The following is a 23,572-nucleotide window of genomic DNA, read 5'->3' as shown; positions in this document are numbered from 1 at the left end:
CTGCAATGTATTGGTTAAGAGCATCTATTTAGAAAGCATACAGCCAGAATTCATATCCTGGCTCTGCTGCCTTGGTAGTTAAATTACTTTAGACACAAGGTACTCAACCTATCAGTGCTTTGCTTTTCTCATCCATTAAATGCATCTAATAATAGGAATTACATAGGAATGTCATTAGAATTAAATGAGTTAATATATGTTAAGTACTTACCGTAGTACCTGACTCCAAGTAAGTATTAGTTTTCTCCATTACCATCATCTTTATCATTATTCACACTTAGAACCAGTTTATCTAAATACAATTTTTCTGAGACTCTAAGAATGTTAGGTGATCATTTAAAATTTGCTGAGTACCTCAACTATTCTGATTGCTCCCCCTGGATTCCTGTTCCTTGGGTTTCATTTTAAGTGATCTGAACTAGAAGTGGGAAATGTTTTTTGCTATTAATGGAATATTTTAATAAAAACACTCTGTGTTTGTGTAATTTTAATAATTCACAGCTCAGTGACCTATATTACTGAAATTCTTTTGTAATAGCATATATTTATGAAATTCCCTGTTTTTCAACTATCTGTTTAATCTGAATTACAGTAATTATTGGGGCATTTTCATTACTGTATATATTTCACTATTACAGTTACAAGATTGCTTAAACTCCTGTGAACTTTTACTAGAAAATTTAAGCACCATATATTTATTCTTGGGAAAATATGTTTGTTGATTTGTAAGGTAACAGGAGCTTGGTGGCTCTTGGAAAGCATCTCTTTCTTCTTTCACTACGGCCACCAATCCATTAGTTAGGACAGGAAAGTGGAATAGAAGTAAAAACACATGTTGTCCCTCACTCTTTTTATAGGCAGGGCAACACTTGGCTAGCCGTTGGCCAACTGGCCCCTAGTGGAATAAAATCTGGTACTTCAGAAGCTTCTTAAATTTTGTGAAAGATCACTGATTTTTTCCCTCACAGAATATTTCCAATAAGATTTCCTGTGCCAATTTAATATTTTAGAAATGTAAATAATTTTAGTTTGCTAGGATTCCACAGGGTTTCTGATATCTGTGATCAATGTAATAATTGAATTTCTTTTATTCCTTTGCTCAGAATTAACTTCTCCCATAGTTTATATGCATATGTAAGTACTCACACATACATACTAGTGAAGTAATTACTGGGTAGATAGCAGAATGTTCAATTTAAATTATATATAAATTTAAATATGCATATATGTATTGCATGCATGTTAAATAGACACACACATATCCATCCATCTAGAGGAGACAGTGCATTGTGCAAAATTCTTTTTTTAAGCCTTAATAAAATTAAAAATTAGTGTTTGTTTTTATGTGCTATTGGGAAAGCTTTAGTGGTATTACTTTAGTGGAAATATTTTGCATTCATAAATTGTAATTCTTTCATATTGACATAAGAGAAAACATTATCTTATAACATTATTCTTATAGGCTGGCATGTATGAAGCAGTCAATGAGGTTTACAAAGTACTTATTCCTATTCACGAAGCTAATCGGGATGCAAAGAAACTATCCACAATTCATGGTAAACTTCAAGAAGCATTCAGCAAAATTGTTCATCAGGTAATGATTGCAATTTCTAGCTTCAGTGTAAATGGAGAAAACTGTCTAAAAGCATTAGTGTTGCTTTGTACTGATGTCAAACTAGATCTGAGGAAATGACCATTTTAATCAGGTTACAAATGAACAATGTCAAAATGATGGTTCATGGCCAAAGCAAGATTCGTGAACAAAAAATGAATTTACCTAAAGTAGATCATGATCATCATAAACTTCCTACATAGTTTTTCTTCACTTTTTAAAAATTACTACTAGTTGGCAAGTTTTTAAAAATTGTGAGTTCTTTTCTGTTTTACAAGTTGGGTTAAAATTGTGAATCTGATTCTTAAGTTGATTTCTTTTGCTGCCAAAAAAGTTTTTATATTCAAGTTAGTTTTTTATTAAATGATATGAAAGAGTAATAAACTAATATTGTCAATGTTTTCAACTCAGCTTCAAATGTTTTTCCTGGATGTTCCATTCAATGATCCTTTAATATATTTCTAACATGAAAATAATATTTAGTGAAAATAATAAAACTGTTGTCTTGTGTTTATTCAATTATAATAGTATGATTTTAGTACTTGCTTATAGTTCATGGAATCCGCATATTATCACCAAAATTAGAATCAAAATAAGGCTTGGTTTAAAAATGAATTAGACTACTAACAATTGATCTCCCTGAAACTAAATTTTTGGCTCTGTTAAATACTCTGAAATATCCTGTTGAGCCTCCTCTTTCTCCACTTTTCCCTTCCCTTCCCCGGGCTACCTTTGCTGTACCATCTGTACCATCTGCTGCTACCATCATCCAAGAAGGAAGTGGAATATTGATTATCCACTTTTGTATTCATTACTAGTCCTGCTATACTGTCTGTCAGCTTGACCTCTTCTTTCTTAACGTGGACTACACTGTTTTGGATGAATTGATACAACCTGAAAAACTTTAATAGTCTATAAACAGGGCTGCTATACTGTTAAGCCAATATTTTATTGTCCTCCACTAAAACACTGAAGTTGCAAGAGATTTATTAGGATTCATGATGGTAACAGGTGGATCTTTTTATAATCCGTTGTACCTACAGTGTCAGTTACATGTCAGATCTGAAACACCTGGAGCTAGTAGTTTGCAAGAAATTTTCCTCCATTTGTATCATGGACACTTGAGCAAAATTGTGATTTTTGTTCCAGTTTACCCTGGGTAGTTCAATGATGCACAGCTCCCTTTAGTTAGAAGTCTAATTCAGACACGTTAATGGAACACATAGCTGCCTCTTTTTCACCAAAATTTATAGTTTCCCTTATTAAAGTTTTTAAAAGGTGAAATTTTAACTACTTAGGGTTTGAACAAGCAATTTATGAAATTATCACAGATCTAATGTGAAAGAATATGGTGTTACAATATCCTGCTGTCTTCTATTCATGGGGAAGAATTTATGGTATATGGTGCCTTACACTGCTGAAGTTCCTTTGGCCTTTTTTTTTGTTCTTTTAAAACAGTTTTTTTTTATGACTTGCCCTTTTTTACTTTTTATTATACAGAGTACTGGCTGGGAGGTAGGTAATGTTTTAGTTAGTTAAAGACACTAATAGATTGATTTGATCAGATTTCTTATGCCAATGCTTTGCCCACATGTGCTAGCTGTGGGCATTCTGTTGCTATCTGCTATCAACTGAATTCATTAACCAAAGAAATTTTGTTAAAATACCATAAGTTATTTTAAGCAATTTATTATTAAGAGGTTGTAGGCAGTGCATGGAAATTCATGTTACGCTAATGAGATTCTTTGGTAAATGAGCCACTTTGTCATCACTTTAGTTTGTTTTTATCCTTTGAAGCATTTTCTTTCATCAATATTTACACACAGATTTCTTTTTTTAACCATACTCTTTCACCTCATTTTACAGAGGTCGATTTATGTGTTATTGCTCAGAGGTATAAATAGCAAATACCATATTTCATCTGATCAAAGACGCCATCAATTGTTAGACATACCATTATTTTATATGTCTTTAAGAAAGAAAAGGAAACATTAAAGCACAACATCCTATCAGTTGAGAGGTGAATGCTAACTACAGAGATATTAAAATGTGGGCCAAAAAAATGTGCGTCTTAGAATTGATGAAATAATGTGTTGATTTGATGTTAAGTCACGTCACCTTGCATATGATAAGCACTACTGAGGAAAGACATTCACTTGATCATTTAAATTTTTTTGATGGGAGAAAAAAAATTTTTTTTTGATGGGAGAGATAGAGACTGGGAGAACATGAAATTTACTTTGAACTCCGATGCTGAGTCTGATAATTCCTGTTGAATGAAGACTACATATGCTTCCTTTTATGTAGGAGGTAGGCTTGTGAAAACTTACATATGAATCAAATTTTACCTGAAAAAAAGCCAGAAAGATTTGATTGCTATTGTTTTAAATCTTTCTGTAAAGGAAAGAATTTTGTACAATGTGCCCTAATTTATTTGGATGAGGTGAAGCAGGGTATTATTAATAAACCAGGTTTATTTTAAGCTAGGTATATTTTAAAGTTGTCTGCTTTGCCTCTCACTTTGAGGTCACATTATATTGGCTCAACAGCTTAACCTTTCTGTGGTTTTGCACTGTGGTCCTTACTTGGGGACCCAGATAGAAAACTTCAGGAATAAATGTTACTACTGTGTTTCTTCCATTCCTTAATTAGTCCCTGCCTTTTGCTTTTTTTCTGATGAAGTCAGTAAATGTACATCTACCTTAACTCTCTAGATTCAATGTGTATGACTATTAATATCAATATAAAATTATTCATTTTTGTGGCTCAGTTAAGAGATTACAGAAAGAGACTTGCCATGGTTAATCTATGAGTGGTAAAGGTCCTTATGGATTTCCTAACATGAAATGAAATTAGCTGAAAACTAGGCATGAAGGAAGATATATTGAAACCTCTGAGCAGTTTATTACTAGTCTGCTTGATGCTAAATCGACCCCTGAAAGGTATAACTTTCACTGGTTATGACATTAATATCATTCTGTCGTCATGTTTACTGCATGGTAAAAGTCGCACAGAGTTTTTCTGTTTATATTCTTGCCACTACCTTTCACTGGACTTTTAGCTTTGTAGCTTCTCAAATTGTTGCACGTTTGTTTTTTGCTTTTCCCTTGTAAAACTTAAATGGATGCTTGCATTTTAAAAATGTGTTTGCCACCATTTGCTGCTTATTTGTTTTGAAATTTCCCTAATTAAAATGCTTTCTGTTTTCTCTTCTCTCTTGCCCCTGGTTGCTGACCCTACTCCCTACTTTTACTATTGTCTATTGTGGTAAGTTCCTATCTTGTGAATATTTTTCTTTTTGACTCTGGGAAAACTTCAGTAATTTTGTTTTTTTCTAAAAGCTTTATTTCCTAGCTAATCCCCTAGTATTCTCAAAGAACTCTTACTGGTTTAATATCGAGTAAGGATAACTTATCCATTGTAGAAAGATTCTTTGAATTGATTACTCACTACCTAACTTACAGGAAAAGCCCTTCTGAGCTTATATATTAGCAGTGTATTTCATTTTTCTTTATGCTTTTTGATTGGGTACAAATTATTTGAGTTGGCAAAGCTTTTGAGCGGTGTATATATATGTGTGTGTATATAAGATAACTCTAAAACTTGAACACTTAGCAATTTGGTAAAGTATTTACTATACAAAATAACAAATCAGGTACCCATAACAGATTGTGGTGCCTGTTACCTGCTTTGCTAGTTTCAGTACCTTAATGGCTATTTAGTGTCCACCTTTATTTTCTCTTTTCCCGAGCCCATTTTTTTTTCTTGCAATAATAGGAAATAAAGTGTATTTTAATCATTTCTTTCTTAATGATTGCATTTTTAAAGTATTTTTAGGAAAGAGAAATACTGAATTTCTGTATGGAAATTTTTATACTGATCTCATATTTTGTGTGTTTCATTTTTAAAAGAAGCATTTATCCATGTATCCAACAGTGATCGATTTCAGAAATAGATTAATTCAAGTGTAGAATTTTCAGAATAATCAATCCCCAAATATTGTGTCCAGTCATGTGACACTGTCTCCATTTCTTTTTCTTCAAAGATTACAACATGTTTCTTCAAAGGGGATATCACTACCATATTAGGTATATCTTATAATTTCCAGAAAGGCTGGAGAAGATGGGCTTATTAGCTTTGTGAAGCTAAACTCTTCCTGCTGGACCACTAAAGAAAAATGGGGTACCCTAACTTTTCAGATTGAACTATACAAAAGGGCTATATCTTAACTCTTGTCACTGGGCTTGATAGACATGAATATGAGGCAGTATTTTGTTTTTTATATGCTCAGAAGTACTAGCCATAGTTTTGGTGCAGTGGTTTCTGTTGAATTTTTTTGTTTTAATCCATACTGAGGCTAAGTAAGATAAATTAACTCATCTAAGCAAGAAAAGATGGAACAGAATTAGAAACAGCAGTAAAATGGAGGTGAGGGGAGTCTCTGAAATAAGAGAATGGGGGAAAAAAATCTCCCAAAGAAAAGAAAGAAAGAAAAAGGAAAAAAAATTCCAAGAACATAGTCTTTACCTCAGGAATGTTAAGCCAGATATAAAGAAGGTTAAGGAAAATACAATAGTTGGGAAGAATTTTCTTATCTCCAGGAGGAGATACTTTTGGGGTAGTTGGTGACTCCCTGATAATTGGTATAGACCCATGACTGTGCAACTGATGATGCTGTACCTCTTATTGTGCTCTGCCCTTTATGCTACATTTCAGAAAAAGAAAGACATGGGTAGCAAAATGTACTATGTAGATGATATTAGATGTGATTTCTTCTTCCTGGACTATATGACATGTAATGGTTAAAACTGAACTTCTGATAAGAAATGTAGGAGGGTGTATCTTAGAAGAATATATTTCATAGATCAGCCACCAAACTGATTTTGCTTTAGAGTATAGAGGACAGTGTTGTAATAAAGAGAAAGAGAAACATAGGGCGGGAGGTACCCATTAATTCTCAAAGGACTTACTCAGGGAAATTCTCAAGGAAAACATCAGAGTGTTTGTATATCAGTATAGAGGGTATGGGAATTTTCATAGCTTAATTAAGAACTTGGACTTCCGGTGTCAAATATATTGGTGTTTAACTCTCAGCCCCACCACTGATTAACGGTATAACCTTGGACAAGTTACTTTTCTTCATCTATGAAATGAGGGTGAAAAAATGGTACCTACTTTATAGTTGTGATAAGAATTAATACATGTAAAGGAGATAACAGTGTCTAGCACATAGTAAGTAGTTTTAAAATGTTGGAGATTATTATTTTTATTGTTACTGTAACATCATCATCATCATCACTACTTGAAATCTTAACACAGTTGGGCTAATGAAATCTAAGAGTTGATGTCTACGACTAACTAAAGTGATAAAAGTGTTTGTGTTCTATAGGAGAAAGATCCAGTAGAAGAGGAGGGAGATTACCACTGTGTGAAATACTAGTATGTCTATCTAGAAATCAATTACTGTGAAGGAAGCATAGCAGAAACAATTTGGGTGAGGATAAAAGAAGTTTTAGTAGTGATGTCATTGTAGAAATAAACCAGTTCAACGAAATGTTCTTGCTAAATAAACATAATAAAATTAGAAAAGATTTGAGATCCATTCATCCTAAGACATTTTGAACGTTAGAGACATGGAGAGATGAGTAGATGGGTTTCCTTGTCTGGGACATGATCTCCTCACCCACAAGATGGCAAAATCAGTAGGTAGAACTGCTAAGGAAGAATAAATTGGAGTGTGTGAATGATAGGAAATTCAGAAAGAATTCATGACAGTAAGGAAAGTTAATGCTAGAAAAATACAGACTAGATTTTAGGAAAGTAGAAAACAAGTGTCATCTTGGGTCTAAAACTCTGATGAGGAAAGAAGATGATGTGATATTTTTCCTGAGGGAGAAGCTATAACGATTATGCGTTCATGAGCATGATAGATAGAGTTGGTGATTTTGCACTAGAGAACTTTTTGTAAATTGTAAATTAATTTTCTCAAACTCTTAGCCTGCCTTCTGCTCTCTCCCCCACTCCAATGCACACATACTCGTTCTCAATTCCAGTAACTCCTTAGAGTTACCTCTGTGATCTACACCATTTTGCCTCTTGCACACTCCCTTTCAACTACACTGGCCACCTTCCTGTTCTTCAAACATACTGGATAGGACCTCTTATCCTAGAGGCTGTGCACTGGCTTCTTTCTTCTGCCTGGAATGCTGTTCTCCAGAGATCCACGTAAATAATTCTCACACTTCCTTCACATCTTTGCTGAGATGTCCTCTTTTGGTGAGACCTACCCTGACCATGCTCTTTGTGGCTTTTGTTCACCGATTTATCATAGCTGTCTAGAACAGTTTGCTGACATATTTTAGGCACTCAATAAATACATGAATGGATAAATGGTTTCCCTCACATTCTGTTACGTGGCTTTCTAACTTCCTTTTTTTTCCTTTTTTTTCCCCCTCTCTGCTGAAATGTTTTCCTTCCTTCCCACATCCAGTTAGCCATTCTTCTGAGTTGTAGAACCCTGTGTGTCATCTCTTCTGTGACCTGGGTCCAGCAAGATTGATCTTTCCTTTTTTGATACCACTTTTTATTATAGTATATAACCTTTATATTGTAATTATTTGAGTATATATCCTTTACTTTCTTGAGGAGCCAAGTCTTTTCATTTTTATTTTATTACTGAGGATGAACAATGTCTAGCACGTTATAAGCACTCTAATTTTTTTCCCTTGAATTGAATGTTAGTATGGGAAAGTAAATAAGAGCTTAGATAAGTGCTTAGTAACTAGTTATAAGCTGCATTAATAAAATCCAAGTTCATATCGAGGGAGGCAGTGAGTCCCCTGACCCCTGCACTGCTCAGATCAGATCCGCATTATCGTGTTTGTTTCTGGGATGCCACTTTTTGAAAGGTAGCATTTAAAAACTAAAAATAAGAGATGCCTGGTGGCTCAGCAGAACACCTGGGTGCCTCAGCAGTTTAGCGCCTGCCTTCAGCCCAGGGCATGATGCTGGGATTCTGGGATCGAGTCCCACATCAGGCTCCCTGCATGGAGCCTGCTTCTCCCTCTGCCTGTGACTCTGCCTCTCTCTGAGTCTCATGAATAAATAAATAAAATATTAAAAAAAATAAAAACTAAAACTAAAAACATTAATAAAATGCAAACAAGATAGTAATTCCTATCATATAAAGATGATTGAGAACTGGAAAACTTAGCTAAGGGAAACAAATCCTAATAGCAGTCTTCAAAAATTTAAAAGGTCACAATATTAAAGATTTGGAATGGTGTTTTAAAAAACGTTGGACACCTGAGAGTTTAGCCAGATTAATAAAATTTAATATTTGTGGTTTCTAAAAGTAGAAATGTATATGTATATATGTGTATAACATTTTTGAAACATAACAAGGTTTTAATTTTTCTCAAATCCCATTTTTATTTTCCATGCAGTGCCTTCATTCCTTGATTAGTTATCAAAATTTGCTGTTACATTGTTTCATTGGCTTATGGATGGTTTTAATCAGAATTTTGATTGAATACCTTTTTTTCCAGAGAGATTTCAATTTCTAAAGGAACTCAGTTAATTTTTATACTTGTTAAATTTTTAAATAACTGAAAAAAATTTAGATTAGAAACTTGAATTTTTTTTAAGCTCCAAAGGCATCTTTTTCTTCAAAACTTTCTCTCTCCTGGATAGAAATGTAGGGATATTTTTCATCACTGTACTTTTTTTTTTTTCTGTTACAAAACTAGTAATTAAAGATCAGAGTTTCCCATTTTGCTTAATGATCTGTTTCATTTGTGACTTACTTTACATATCCTTTAGCCTTTCCAGGAAGAACCCAATATAGGAAAACTAGGTGTGAGACAGATTAGGCTTAAAGAGAATTCAGAGGTTTTTAAAGACTTATGTGTGGCTGTATATATAGGCACTACCACAGAATCCTTCTGAAATATCTTAAGTGTTGTTGTTTTTTTAAAGATTTGTTTATTTTAGAGAGAGAGCATGGAGGGGAGGGACAGAGGGAGACAGAGAATCTTAAACAAACCCAACTCAGACCTCTATATGATGACCCTGAGATCAAGATCTGAGCTGAAACCAAGAGTCAGACACTAAACGGACTGTGCCACCCAGGCGCCCCCTTCTGAAACATCTTTGTAAATAAATTGTAAAAATTACATGGAAAGCTTCCAAATATTTTATCTTTATTAAAGGGATTTGTTCTCAAATGCACTGTGTAAGAGTTCAGATGGTCTTAGTGTACTTTGTACTTGAATGTGTGGTTAATGTATGCAGGAAGTGGTTTGGGGACTTTAACCAACTTGTGTCAAATTTTTTTCTTTTTATCTTTCATTCATGCATTTTCCCCTTTCTGTTTCATTTTTTTGTCACTCTTCCACATATAAGTATTTTTATTGACAGTGGGGGACCCATTGTAAATTGATTGCTTCAGGGCTTCTGGATGGTCTTGACATTTTCTGACTGTCTCCTCTATGCCAGGCACTATATACTTGGCTCCTAACTTTTATGATGTCACTTATTAATGTATAAAGATTATATAAAGGCGAGTGCTAACTAAAAATGTTAGTGTTGTTTTTAAATTTAACTTTATTTAGTATGCTATAATTTCAGAGTAATTAAGACACAGTTCATATTATACTAAGCATCTTTTCTTGCAATAAGGAAAATAAGTTAACTTATCTCAACAGTGTAGGGAATTAAAAACATAGACCAATTCTGAAAAACATACACTATATGTGATTTAGTCACTTGATAAAAACTAACTACATAATGTTATTTGTTAGAAATAATGGAAAACAAACATTTACTTTGTTTTTACCTTCATTTGAGAAATAATAAAATATTTTAATTTTGAATGAAATCTTTTTGCAATGTGTTAAGAATTTTATGCTATAGCAATGTAAATAAACGTAATGTGAGGGAAAAAAAACCCTTTGTATTAAAGTTTTTTAATTTTCCTACACCTAGGATGGTAAGCGGATGTTTGGCACCTATTTTCGTGTTGGTTTTTATGGAACCAAGTTTGGGGATTTGGATGAACAGGAATTTGTTTACAAGGAGCCTGCAATAACCAAACTTGCAGAGATCTCTCACAGATTGGAGGTGAATGCTGTGGCAGTTTGTAAATGTCATCTTTAATTTGTATTCTCTATGATGAATAGACTTTCAGATCCAGATCAAATCATTTAATAAACCAGATCCTGCCAAATAAAAGAATTAAGGATGTTTTGATAGGTACAGTAATAGTCTTTCAAATCCTTCAAATCTTTTATGGCAACAGTAAAATAATATTAACTCTTTTTTTGAAAGCTTTGTTTTCACACATATTTTTAGAAACCCCAACATCCTTCAGAACTACTGTGATATACAGAGAAATGTATAGTAGTATCTACGTTTTGCAGAAAAAGACATAAAGAGTTAAGTAGCAACTAATGATGGAATTGGAACTAGAACCCCAATAAATTTCTGACCCAAGCTCATTACCTGTTTGGTCTGATTTCCAGTGAAATTCCTTTGGAAATTAAAAGCCTAAAATCATATCCTGAAAACACTTCTTAGGATTCCTTAACCTTTATAACTCCTTCATTTTCACCATAAATGGTTAATTTTCATGTTTATGAGGTTTACCAATCTTCTCTGCCATATGCAGTTACTCTTTCCAGCCTTTCTTTATTGTTTTTACTCAAAATGCAGTCGGACCAGAAGCACTGGCATCATCTAGGAGATTGAAATTTTGAATCTCAGATCGCACCCCAGATAGTCTGAATCAAAATCTCTGTTTTAACAAGATCCCCTAGTGAATTTGCATTCACATAAGAGTTTGAGAAGCCATGTTCTGGGCTTGTTTTAATTCTCAGCTCCTACTTATTTCTTGAATGTTATATTCTTATTGGTGCCTTCTGGGCTCACCTTCCATAAAGTGGCTTGAAGGGTGACTTTTTAATTTCAGGAGCTAAGTAAGTGTTGGGAAATATTGAGGCAGTATTTTCCAAATTTATTCAATTGTAAAAATTACCTTTGAAGGAAGAGTCGGGGTTCTCCTTTGAAGGTAGAGACTTAATGTTTCCTGTTGAATAGCTCCATTTGTTGCCCATGCTGCTAGTCAGTGTTCTATAGAAAAGTCACTATATTCGTGACAGGCTTGTGTTTTCAAAATTTAAACCAGTGTATAAAACTTTCAGCAGACCAATTATTTTATTTGAAAATTCTGGAATATTAAATCATTCATAAAAATGAATGTTGGTTCATTGACCTATGTCTACAAAAAATCAGGCCTTATCAAACTCAATAAAACTAAGATCCTATACATCAAAGGTACCAGATTTCTTTTGTCTCTGCCTTCTGTTCCTTTTTTGTTTTTCTTGAGGACTTCTTTTGGAATCTTGTACTTCTGTTAGAGAAAATTGTTCTTCAATTTTATGTTAAAATGAGTAGATGGAAATAATATCAAATAAGTAGGCTAAATGTAATTTTTGTGAACCTAAATAATTACATTGTAAATTATTCAGATGGTTGTATAAGATGTATTAAGACCTGCCACTAAGTGGCCTAATTTTGCTCAGAAATCTCCCTCAGAAGCCTTCTCTGTTCTCCATTAATGTTAACTTCATGTAAAAGTTTTTTTTTTTTTCTCTTTGTAGGGATTTTATGGAGAAAGATTTGGAGAGGATGTGGTTGAAGTAATCAAGGACTCTAATCCTGTAGACAAGTGTAAATTAGATCCTAACAAGGTATGGTTGATTAGACCGAGAGCCACCTAGGTGTATTTCTGAGCCTGTGATTTTGTGGGAGAAGGGCTAACCGATGATTTAACATTGAGAAAATGAAGGGCTTTTTTCTTTCCCAGGCATATATTCAGATTACCTATGTGGAACCATACTTTGATACATATGAGATGAAGGACAGAATCACCTATTTTGACAAAAATTACAATCTTCGCCGTTTCATGTACTGTACACCCTTCACTTTAGATGGCCGTGCCCATGGGGAACTTCATGAACAATTCAAACGGAAGACCATTCTGACTACTTCTCACGCCTTTCCTTATATTAAGACAAGGGTCAATGTCACTCACAAAGAGGAGGTAAGTCCACAAATGGGGAAATAGGATTAGTGAAATAAATAAACTTGGAATCATGTAAGAACAGTATAGGTGTAGCATTATGGACCTCCCCTTACATGACAGCATACTAGAACTTTACCCACTTTTGAGTCATTAACTTTGGCTTCTTTTCTAAATCTGTAGTTTACACTTAGCTTCTGCTTTAAAAGGCTGGTGCCCCCCCCCACCCCACCCCATTTTGGGACCCAGAGTTTGGAATTCTATTATTAGAAAACTGTTTATAGTTGGTCTCCACTTTTTAAAAAAATTGATTATATATAAAGCTCATTAAATAGTTTTCAATCAGTACACTGGCCTAATAGAAGTTATTTCACCCAGATCATCTTAACCCCAATTGAAGTTGCTATTGAAGACATGCAAAAAAAGACCCAGGAGTTGGCATTTGCAACACACCAAGATCCTGCAGACCCCAAAATGCTTCAGATGGTACTCCAGGGGTCTGTAGGTACAACAGTGAATCAGGTTAGTGCTTTTTGTTAGTGCTCCATGGTATCAGTCATAAATGGAATTGGGAATGATTTCGTGATTATGTTTCACAAAGATCATGAGTGTCAGATTAAGTGGAAAAAGGTATGTTTTAGGAGTGGTTTGCAAAAGGCATGAGGTATAGATGAAGACAGACCTGAAAAAAAATTTTGAGATTTTTTTTTTAATAATTCTTTTTTTTTTTTTTAAAGATTTTATTTATCTATTCATGAGAGAGAGAGAGGTAGAGACACAGGCAGAGGGAGCAGGCTCCATGCAGGGAGCCCGATGTGGGACTCGATCCCGGGACTCCAGGATCGCGCCCTGGGCCGAAGGCAGGCGCTAAACCGCTATGCCACCCAGGGATCCCCCAATTTTTAAGATTTTTTTTTATTTGTCAGAGTGAGAGAGTACAAGCAGGGGGCGCAGCAGAGGGAGAGGGAGAGGGAGAAGCAAACCCCACCCCACCACCCCACCCCCGAGCAGAGAGCCTGATGTGGGGCTCGATCCTAGGATCCCAGGATCATGACCTGAGCCAAAGGCAGATTCCCAACACACTGAGCCACCCAGGTATCCAAAACAAAAATCTTTTTAGTATAATCACAGTTTTTAAGGTTTTCATGCCTGCCCTCTATACTGCCTATATTTTTCTACCAATCTGTTCTTAAACATTCTATTAAGAAGGAATTGAGTCACTTAAAATGGACTTTCCTTTAAAACCTTGTACTTAAAGAACATGATCTAAAAAGGTCTTGTTTTCAGAGCTACATTTATACATGTGAATACCCACTTTCTGAGGTACTCCTTGATGTTATCTTCTCCAGATCTCCTTCACAGTGAGTCATGAAGAAATAAGTAATATGGAATCACTTTGAAAGTTTTAATAAATATATGTACATAAGATATTATTGTTGCTTTGTCATATGCAGATTTTAGAAGCCCTTGCCATTATCTCCTTGTAATCGGTTCATTCAATTCTCTTGCTGATGATTAGAGAATATTTCAGAGTGAGGGAAAATCCAGAAGGGCTTCAAGTAAGAATTCATATTATATATTTTACCTATATTTTAGGTTAAAAGAAACAAAGCCAGAAAGTGCCCTACTGAAAACTTAAATAAATATTTTAATACACCTTTACCCTTAAAAACATACATGATTTGGGGGGCTTTACTTCCAAATGATGTAACATTCACAAAGAGTCATCTTTAGCTTGCAGTATTAGAACACATTTGGAATACTGAGGGAAGCTGTTTTGGGAGAATCAAGTATCTAATAACCGGTGGTTTGACACAACTGATTGCATCCAGGATAAATTAAGGAATGTAAAAAATACAAGGCAAAATGCATTGTTCGATACAGTAGTTCTTGAACTCGTACTCTTTTTCATTGAAAAATAAACTAATTAATTTAATTACAGTACCTAAGAATATAGATTTGGCATTAGGAGAAGCTAAAAATATATTGCCAGAATCTGTGAGGTGTTTTTTTTTTTAAGATTTATTTACTTATTTTAGAGAGAGAACGCACATGCATGAGGTACGGAGGGGAAGAGGAATGGGGGGGATCTCAAGCAGACTGCCCATGAGCACACACAGCCCAAAGTGGGGCTTGATCTCATGACCCTGAGATCATCACCTAAGCTGAACACTTAACCAACTGAGCCACCCAGGTGCCCTGAGAGGTTTTAATATAGGCATAGACATGTATGGGTTAAGCTTAAATGAAGCTATCTCAGTGCTAAGAAAAAATCATTTGGGTAATTCTTCCTCTGATTTTAGAGAAGAGAAAAACACACTTGTTTTATTTTCTTATTTTACAGGGGCCTTTGGAAGTTGCCCAAGTTTTTCTGTCTGAAATACCCAGTGACCCAAAACTCTTCAGACATCATAATAAACTGCGACTGTGCTTCAAAGATTTTACTAAAAGGTACTCAAGGTTTCCTGTATAAAGACCCTGAAAGAGTTTTCAAAAATGGTATGAGGGTCTTAAGGGAATATTGAAAAGAAATATTGAAAAGAGAAAATCTAGGAAAGTGTCTCAGAATGAGGCACAACTTATGCATAACTTTTCCTTCAGGGTGTATATACATGTCCCCCCACCTCTAATACTCTATATTGCTGTATTTTTAATTTTAACTTTTTTTTTTAATTTTTATTTATTTATGATAGTCACAGAGAGAGAGAGAGGCAGAGACACAGGCAGAGGGAGAAGCAGGCTCCATGCACCGGGAGCCCGATGTGGGATTCGATCCGGGGTCTCCAGGATCGCGCCCTGGGCCAAAGGCAGGCGCCAAACCGCTGCGCCACCCAGGGATCCCCAGTATTTTTAATTTTAAAGATTAGAGAAGCCTTGAGTCAGAATTTTTTTTGACATGAGACTATTATTAGACTATTTAGCTATTTAACCTGAGAGTTACTATGTATTGTGAACCTTCAGTGTTAAAGTTTTTGATTCCCTTACATCAGGAAACACAAAAGCAGCAAACTTGAAAGCAGAAAATTTGTGTTCAAATCTTGTCTTTGTCATTGTGTGTCCTATTCCAGGTCACTTAATTTCTGTGATACTCCATTTTCTAATCTATGAAATAAGGATAATAATAATCTACTTCCACAGGGAGGTTGTGCAAGTTAGGTGAAATAATATATGGGTATATAAGGGTCCCCCCTAGGCCCTCAGTTTTAAGGATTTGCTAGGAGCACTCACAGGACTCAGCATATAGTTGTAGTCTCCACTGTGACTGATTACTATGAGAAGGGACAAAGTGAAACCCTTAAAGGGAAAAGGCACAGTGTGTGAAGTCTGGGGGAATCCAGGTGTAGGCCCCAAAATCCTCTCACAGGGGATTCACATAGGAGCTCGACTCCTCCAGCAGTGAGCTAGGATAGCATGTGCGAAATGTTGTCTACCCAGAAGCTCAGTAGAGAATCAGTGCCAGGATTGTTGTTGGGGGCTTTCACATAAGCACCTTCTCCCTGACAGGCATCAAAATTCCAGATTCCCAGAATGAAAGCAGGTGTTCACCATAAGCCATAATGTTTGTATGAATAGTGGAGGCACAGTGAGAGCCAATCTTACCTTCAGGGAATGTTTATGTCCCAAAAATCAAACTCCCAGACAGTGGTACCCAAGGGCCAGCCTTGCAAATACACCTTCAAAGGATAACAATCTCAGGCCTGCAGTTAACTCTTCTCTACACAGATAATAAATACTTGGTACATTATAGATATGTGTTCAGTAAGTATTAAATTTTGAAACAACAGGAAAAAACAGTAATTTATCAACTTGATCCTGATTCCTGTTTTACCAAAACTAAAAGCACAAGAGAAAGAATGGTTAGTTTTACATGGTGATGGCAGGGAAGATTTTATACAGGGTTCGGCATTTGATATGAACCTTGAAGGATGGATGGATATTAGCTTTTCAGGTAGAAACGAGAAGGCAGGGTATACTAAATAGAAAAGAAAAACCAGCATGAGCCAAGTTCAGAGACTCTTCTGAGAAAGGTGAATAGTCTAATGAAGCTGGAACCATAGATTCTGTAAAGACAACCAGTCAAATACTGGGTAAATCGACTGGGATTAGATTATAGGAGCCTTGTGTACCATTAAGTAAATTGTCACCTAAGAAAGCAGCATCAGAACCCAGTTTTGGACTCCCTGTTGTGATTTCTCTTATCAGATCATTCACTGAACAGCTTTATCAGGTAGAAATAATTTTACATCAGTTTTGTCATCAGAAAATTATGAGGAATGCTAACATGTTCAAGTATTTTAAATTTCCTCTGTTCTCATTGCAATTGCTATCATGAATTCATATCATTTTCTCCTGCCTGAACATGGTGACTATCTTTTAAAAGGCTTCAAAAAGCATCATTGGAAATCCAAGATTCCAGAATCTGAATATTGGTCTAGACTACCTTCCAAGTTTGGTTTTAGGAAACATAGCTTCTGCTGTATGGAGCAGATGAACTATGGTAGTAAAATAAAGAAATTACTTTATACTTGTAGTATGGACTGATTTCTAGCATTAATTTTATTATTAGGGAAGTTTCAGATAACAACCAAAAACACCCTGCCATCTTTGAGTGCCAGATGATCTTGGAACAATACATGCTTCTTTAGGTATAGACAGGTACTTCTTTTCTTGCTGTTTTGACTATATTCTTTTTTGTTTTCTTTTTAAGATTTTATTTATCTGAGAGAGAGAGGAGGAGAGAGAAAGCATGAGTATAGGGGAGGGCAGAGAAAGGAGAGGCAGACTCCCACTGAGTAGGGAACCCAATGTGGGGCTTTATTCCAGGACCCTGAGATCATGACCTGAACTGAAGGCAGATGCTTAACCATCTGAGCCACCTAGGTGCCCCATTTTGTTTGACTACATTCTAAATCACATGTCCTCTTCCTTGTGTATATTGATGATAAGGTGATGAATTTCAGTAGTCTGCTGGTCTCTAAGTATTACCAACTGTAGAAAAATTTTCTTTTTAAATGACAAAAAGGCAAAAAAAAAAAACAATACATAATATAAACCTTATCAAGAAAGTTACAGCCTTTTTTATTATTTATTACTTTGTTAAAGTCATGCTATCTTTTTTATTTTTGTGTTACCTTTCATTTTTCTACATCAGCATGCATATATATTTATAAAATTCACTTAATGTACATATAGTCTTTTTTTCAATTAAAGTTAAAACTTTCTAATGATTATTTCATCAAATATTTGAAATTAAGTTGAATTTAAGTGTAGTGTTGGTTCACCAGTGCATTGGATCTTTTTTTTTAAGTAGGTCACAATGTTACATTAGTTTCCAGTATACGACATAGTGTTTCACTTTCCCTATACCTTATGCTGTGCTCACCACAAGTGTAGCTACTGTCTGTCATACACTATTACACTACTATTGACTACATTCCCTATGCTGTGCCTTTTTTTTTTTACTGTTTTTTTTTAAGATTTTATTTATTTATTCATGAGAGACAGAGAGAGAGAGAGGCAGAGACCCAGGCAGAGGGAGAAGCAGGCTACCCGCAGAGAGCCCTATGCGGGACTCTATCCCAGGACTCCAGGATCACGCCCTGGGCCAAAGGCAGACACTCAACCACTGAGCCACCCAGGTGCTCCTGTGCTGTGCCTTTTATGCCTGTGACTTAATCACTGCATAACTGGAAGCATGTGTCTCCCAATCCTTTTTAGACCTGTTCTACCCATCTCCCTACCACACTTCTCTCTGGCAACCATTAGCTTGTTCTCTGTATTTATAGGTCTGATTCTGCACTTTGTTCATTTGTTTTTTTATATTCCACATATAGATGAAATTACATGGTATTTGTCTTTCTCAGTCTGACTTATTTCACTTAGCATAATACCCTCTATGTCCATTCATGTTGTCACAGATGGCAAGATCTCCTTTTTATGGCTTTGTAATATTCCATTGTTTATATATAGTACATCTTCTTTGTCCATTCACCTATTGATGGACACTTATGTTGTTTCCATATCTTGGCTAATATAAATAATGCTGAGTAAACATAAGGATGCATGTATCTTTTCTAATGTTTTCATTTTTTTTTCTTTAAGATTTTATTTATTTATTCATGAGAGACCTGGAGAGAGAGGCAGAGACATAGGCAGAGGGAGAAGCAGGCTCCTCACAGGGACCCTGATGCAGGATTCAATCCCTGCATCAGGATCACTCCCTGAGCTGAAGGCAGATGCTCAACCGCTGAGCCACCCAGGCATCCCATGTTTTCATTTTCTTCAGATAAATACCCAATAGTGGAATTATTGAATCATATGATATTTCATTTTTAATTTTTTAAGGAGCCTCATACTGTTTTCCACAGTAGCAGCCCCTCTTTTTATCTTTTATCAAATTAAAATTTTGATCATGAAATGACTGAGCCAAAGTACATGAACATTTTTATTGGCCCTTAATATATTGTACATTGCAAAAAGTTTCTAAGTATTAATTAATAGTGCCAAGTATGGGGATCCCTGGGTGGCGCAGCGGTTTAGCGCCTGCCTTTGGCCCAGGGCACAATCCTGGAGACCCAGGATCGAATCCCACGTCGGGCTCCTGGTGCATGGAGCCTGCTTCTCCCTCTGCCTGTGTCTCTGCCTCTCTCTCTCTCTCTCTCTCTCTCTCTCTGTGTGTGTGTGACTATCATGAATAAATTAAAAAAAATTAAATTAAATTAAAAAAAAAATAGTGCCAAGTATGCAAGTGTACTAATCTTGGTACACCTTGCTTTTAAGTAATGCCATTTAGGTAGAGTGTCTCTTGTTAATTATTTTATTTTTTTATTTTCTTTTATTTCTTTTATTTATTTTTAAAGATTTTATTTATTCATGAGAGAGGCAGAGACACAGGCAGAGGGAGAAGCAGATTCCATGCGAGGAGCCGGATACGGCTCTATCCCTGGACTCCAGGATCACGCCCCGGGTGGAAGGCAGGCGCTCAATAGCTGAGCCACCCAGATGTCCCTATTTTATTTTTTGTTTAAGATTTTATTTATTTATTCATGAGAGACACACACAGAGAGAGGTAGAGACATAGAGGGAGAAGTAGGCTCCATGCATGGAGCCTGATGTGGGACTTGATCCTGGAACTCCAGGATCACACCCTGAGCCAAAGGCAGGAACTCAACTGCTGAGCCACCCAGGCATCCCTGTTATTTAGTTTAAATGGTATACTTTAGTTTGCATTCATTTATTACTAAAAACAATGAACACTTTTGGATGTGTTTACTTTTTTGTTTATTTGGGGGGTTTGTCCTTTAAAATTTGTTTTCTTTAAATCTTGAATAGATTCAATATAGTATTTATAGCACTTGCTATTAAAGAACAGGGAAAAATAAATAAAGAACAGGGAGAAAAAAAAATCATGTACCTACCCATCCTGCTTAATAGCATTATCATTGCTTTGAGATCTCCTCCTTGTATGTCATTCTCTGATAACATCTCCTTTCCTTCAAAGATAACCACTATTATGAATTTCATATCTTTCCTTTATTGTCTTTATGGTTTTATCATAAATGAATGTATCCTTTAGTAATATACTATTTCGCTTAGCATGTTTTTATATAAATGGACAGTGAATATAATTCTTCTGTGACTTGCTGTTTTCAGTGTTTATGAGATATGCTTAGAATATTGCTTTATTTTTGCATATTATATTGTATGAATATACCATGATTTATTCATTCTTCCGTTGGTGGATATTTGATGGTTTCCTGTGTTTTTGTTTTGTTTTAGTTACAAAGATACTATTCAAATATCCCTCTATTTCTGAATTGACCAGAGATTTTTTCCAGGAGTTACATACATAAGAGTAGTGTTGGTTCATAGGTTCAACTTCAACCAGTTAATGACACCTGTTTTTCCCAAAATGTGTAAGCTATTATATATAAAGGAGTAGGAAAAGAGCAAACAAAACCCAGCAAAAAGGAAATAAATAATAAAGATTAGAGCAGAGATAAATGAACAGAAACGAAAATAAATAGAATAGACCAATAAAACCAGGAGCTAGTTCTTTGAAAAGATCAGAATTGATAAACTTTCACCCAGACTTAACCAAAAAAGGAGAGAACTCAAATAATCAAAATCATGAATGAGGACAAGTAACAACGCCACAGAAATATAAACAATTGCAAGAGAATATTATGAAAAATCGTATGGCAATAAATTTAACAACCTTAGAAGAAATGGATAAATTCCCAGAAACATAACAACCTACCAAAACTGAAGCAGGGAGAAACAGAAAATTTGAACAGATTACCAGCAATGAAATTGAATCCATAATAAAAAGATTCCCAACAAACAAAAGTCCAGGACTGGACAGCTTCACAGGTGAATTTTACAAGAGACTGGAAGAATTAATACCTATTCCTCTCAAACTATTCCAAAAAATAGAAGACGAAGGAAAACTTCCAAAATCATTCTATGAGGTCAGTTGTACCCTGATACCAAAACCAGGAAAAGATACACAACAAAAGAACTACAGGCCAGTATCCCTGATGAACATAGATGCAAAAATCCTTAACAAAATACTAGCAAAACAAAGCCAACAATACATTTTAAAAAATCATTCACTGCAGTCAAGAGGGATTTATACCTGGGATGGTAGGTTGGTTCAGTATTCTCAAATCAATCAACATGATACATTACAATCAGTAAGAGAGGATGAAAACCATAGGATCATTCCAACAGATGCAGAAGAAGTATTCGACAAAGTACAACATCCATTCATGATAAAAATCCTCAGCAAGGTATGTCGAGAGGAAATGAACATACCTCAGTCTAATAAATTGGTAAGAAAGAAGTAAAACTTTAACTATTTGCAAATGACATGATACTATATAGAAAAACCTAAGGACTCCACCAAAAAAACTATTAGAGCCAATAACTGAATTCAGTGAAGTTGCGAGATACAAAATCAATGTACAGAAATCTCTTGCATTTTTATATATTAGTAATGAAGCAGCAAATAGAGGAATTAAGAAAGCAATCCCATTTACAGTTGCACCAAAAATAAAAAAAAATACTTAGGAATAAAACTATAGGTGAAAGACCTGTACTCTGAAAACCATAGAGCATTAATGAAAGAAATTGAAGATGACATAAAGAAATGGAAAGGCAAAAGCAAGTGCGCACGCACACATGCGCGCGCGTGCGCACACACACACACACACACAAATTGCTACCCAAAGCATTTTACAGATTTAATGTAATCTCTATCAAAATACCAACAGCATTTTTAAGAAGTTTTATTTAAGTAATCTCTGCACCCAGTTTGGGGCTTGAACTCACAATCTCGAGATCAAGTCACTCACTCTTCCAACCCACCAATAGCATTTTTCACAGAACTAGAATAATCCTAAAATTTGTATGGAACCACAAAAGACCCCAAATAGCCAAAGCAACTTTGAAAAAGAAAAAAAAAACTGGAGGTTATCACAATTCCAGACTTAAGTTATATTACTAGTGCTGTGGTGATCAGAGCATTATGGGACCAGCACAAAAGTAGACACATAGATTCATGGGACAGAATAGAAGACCCAGAAATCCACAATTAAATGGTCAATTAGTCTTCAACAAAGGAGGCAAGAATATGTCATGGGAAGATGTCTCTTCAACAAATGGCATTGGAAAAACCTGACAGTTATATGCAAAAGAATGAAATGGGACCACTTTCTTTCACCGCGCACAAAAATAAACTCAAAACAGACTAAAGACCTAAATGTGAGACCCAAAACCATAAAAAAACCTAGAAGAGAGCACAGGCAGTAATTTCTTTGACATGAATCATAGCATTTTTCTAGATCTATCTCCTAAAACAAGGGGAATAAAAACAAACTACTAGGACATTAAAATTGAATGCTTCTGCACAGCAAAGTAAACAACAAAAACTAAAAGGCAACCTATGGAATGGGAGAATGTATTTGCAAATGAGCTATCCCATGAAGGGTTAGTATCTAAAATATATAAAGAAATGATACAACTCCACACCAAAAAAACAAATAATCCAACTTAAAAATGGGCAGAAAGACATGAACAGAACATATCTCCAAAGAAGACGTCCAGATGGCCAGCAGACACCTGAGAAGATGTTCATCATCACCATCAGGGAAATGCAAATCAAAACTACAAAGTGTAGTGTCCAAATGGGTAAAAAGTCAACAACACAAGAAACAACAGGCACTGGCCACAATGTGAAAAAGAGGAAGGTGCCGTTGTGCATTATAATGGGAATGCAAACTGGTGCAGCCATTGTAGAAAACAGTATGGAGATCGCTCAAAAAGTTAAAAATAGAACTACTGCAAATAGTAATTGCACTACTGGGTATTTACAAAAAGATACAAAAACACTAATTTAAAAGGATACGCATACTCCTATGTTTATTGCGGCATTATTTACAGGAGCTAAATTATGGAAGCAGCCCAAGTGTCCCTCAGTAGGTGAATGGATAAAGATGTGGTGGTTATACACAATGAAATATTACTCAACTTCAAAAAAGAATGAAATCCCCCCCCCCAAAAAAAAAAAAAAAGAATGAAATCTTGCCATTTGGAACAACATGGATGGATCTAGAGAGTATAACGCTGAGAAATCAGTCAGAACTGATTGACAAATACCATACGATTTCTTGCATATGTGGGATTTAAGAAACAAACAAGGAAGGAGGTGGGAGAGGGAGACAGGCAAACCAAGAAACAGACTGTTAATTACAGAGAAGGAAGCTGATGGTTACCAGAGGGAAGGAGAATTATAGAGTACATTTATCATGATCAGCACTGAGTAATGTATAGACTCGTCGAATCACCATATTGTACACCTGAAATGAATATAACACTAC

At 35.3% G+C, this 23,572-nt stretch overlaps 1 protein-coding gene across 3 annotated transcripts in view; it reads left to right on the top strand.

The window, feature by feature from the left end:
• The window catches only part of DOCK7 (dedicator of cytokinesis 7), a 223,800-nt gene that overhangs the window by 193,528 nt on the left and 6,700 nt on the right, over window positions 1-23,572 (top strand). For all 3 annotated transcript variants that reach the window (XM_055304932.1, XM_055304934.1, XM_055304933.1), the window contains 6 exons: window positions 1,463-1,594; window positions 10,598-10,732; window positions 12,271-12,360; window positions 12,477-12,713; window positions 13,071-13,214; window positions 15,037-15,143. In XM_055304932.1, coding sequence (XP_055160907.1) covers window positions 1,463-1,594; window positions 10,598-10,732; window positions 12,271-12,360; window positions 12,477-12,713; window positions 13,071-13,214; window positions 15,037-15,143 — 845 coding nt within the window. The remainder of the gene's footprint in view (window positions 1-1,462; window positions 1,595-10,597; window positions 10,733-12,270; window positions 12,361-12,476; window positions 12,714-13,070; window positions 13,215-15,036; window positions 15,144-23,572) is intronic.

This window comes from Nyctereutes procyonoides, unplaced genomic scaffold, assembly GCF_905146905.1.
Source record: "Nyctereutes procyonoides isolate TBG_1078 unplaced genomic scaffold, NYPRO_anot_genome, whole genome shotgun sequence".
Taxonomy (NCBI): Eukaryota; Metazoa; Chordata; class Mammalia; order Carnivora; family Canidae; genus Nyctereutes; species Nyctereutes procyonoides.
Note: the sequence above shows the minus strand (reverse complement) of the source record. Positions and strands in the feature narration are given on the sequence as shown.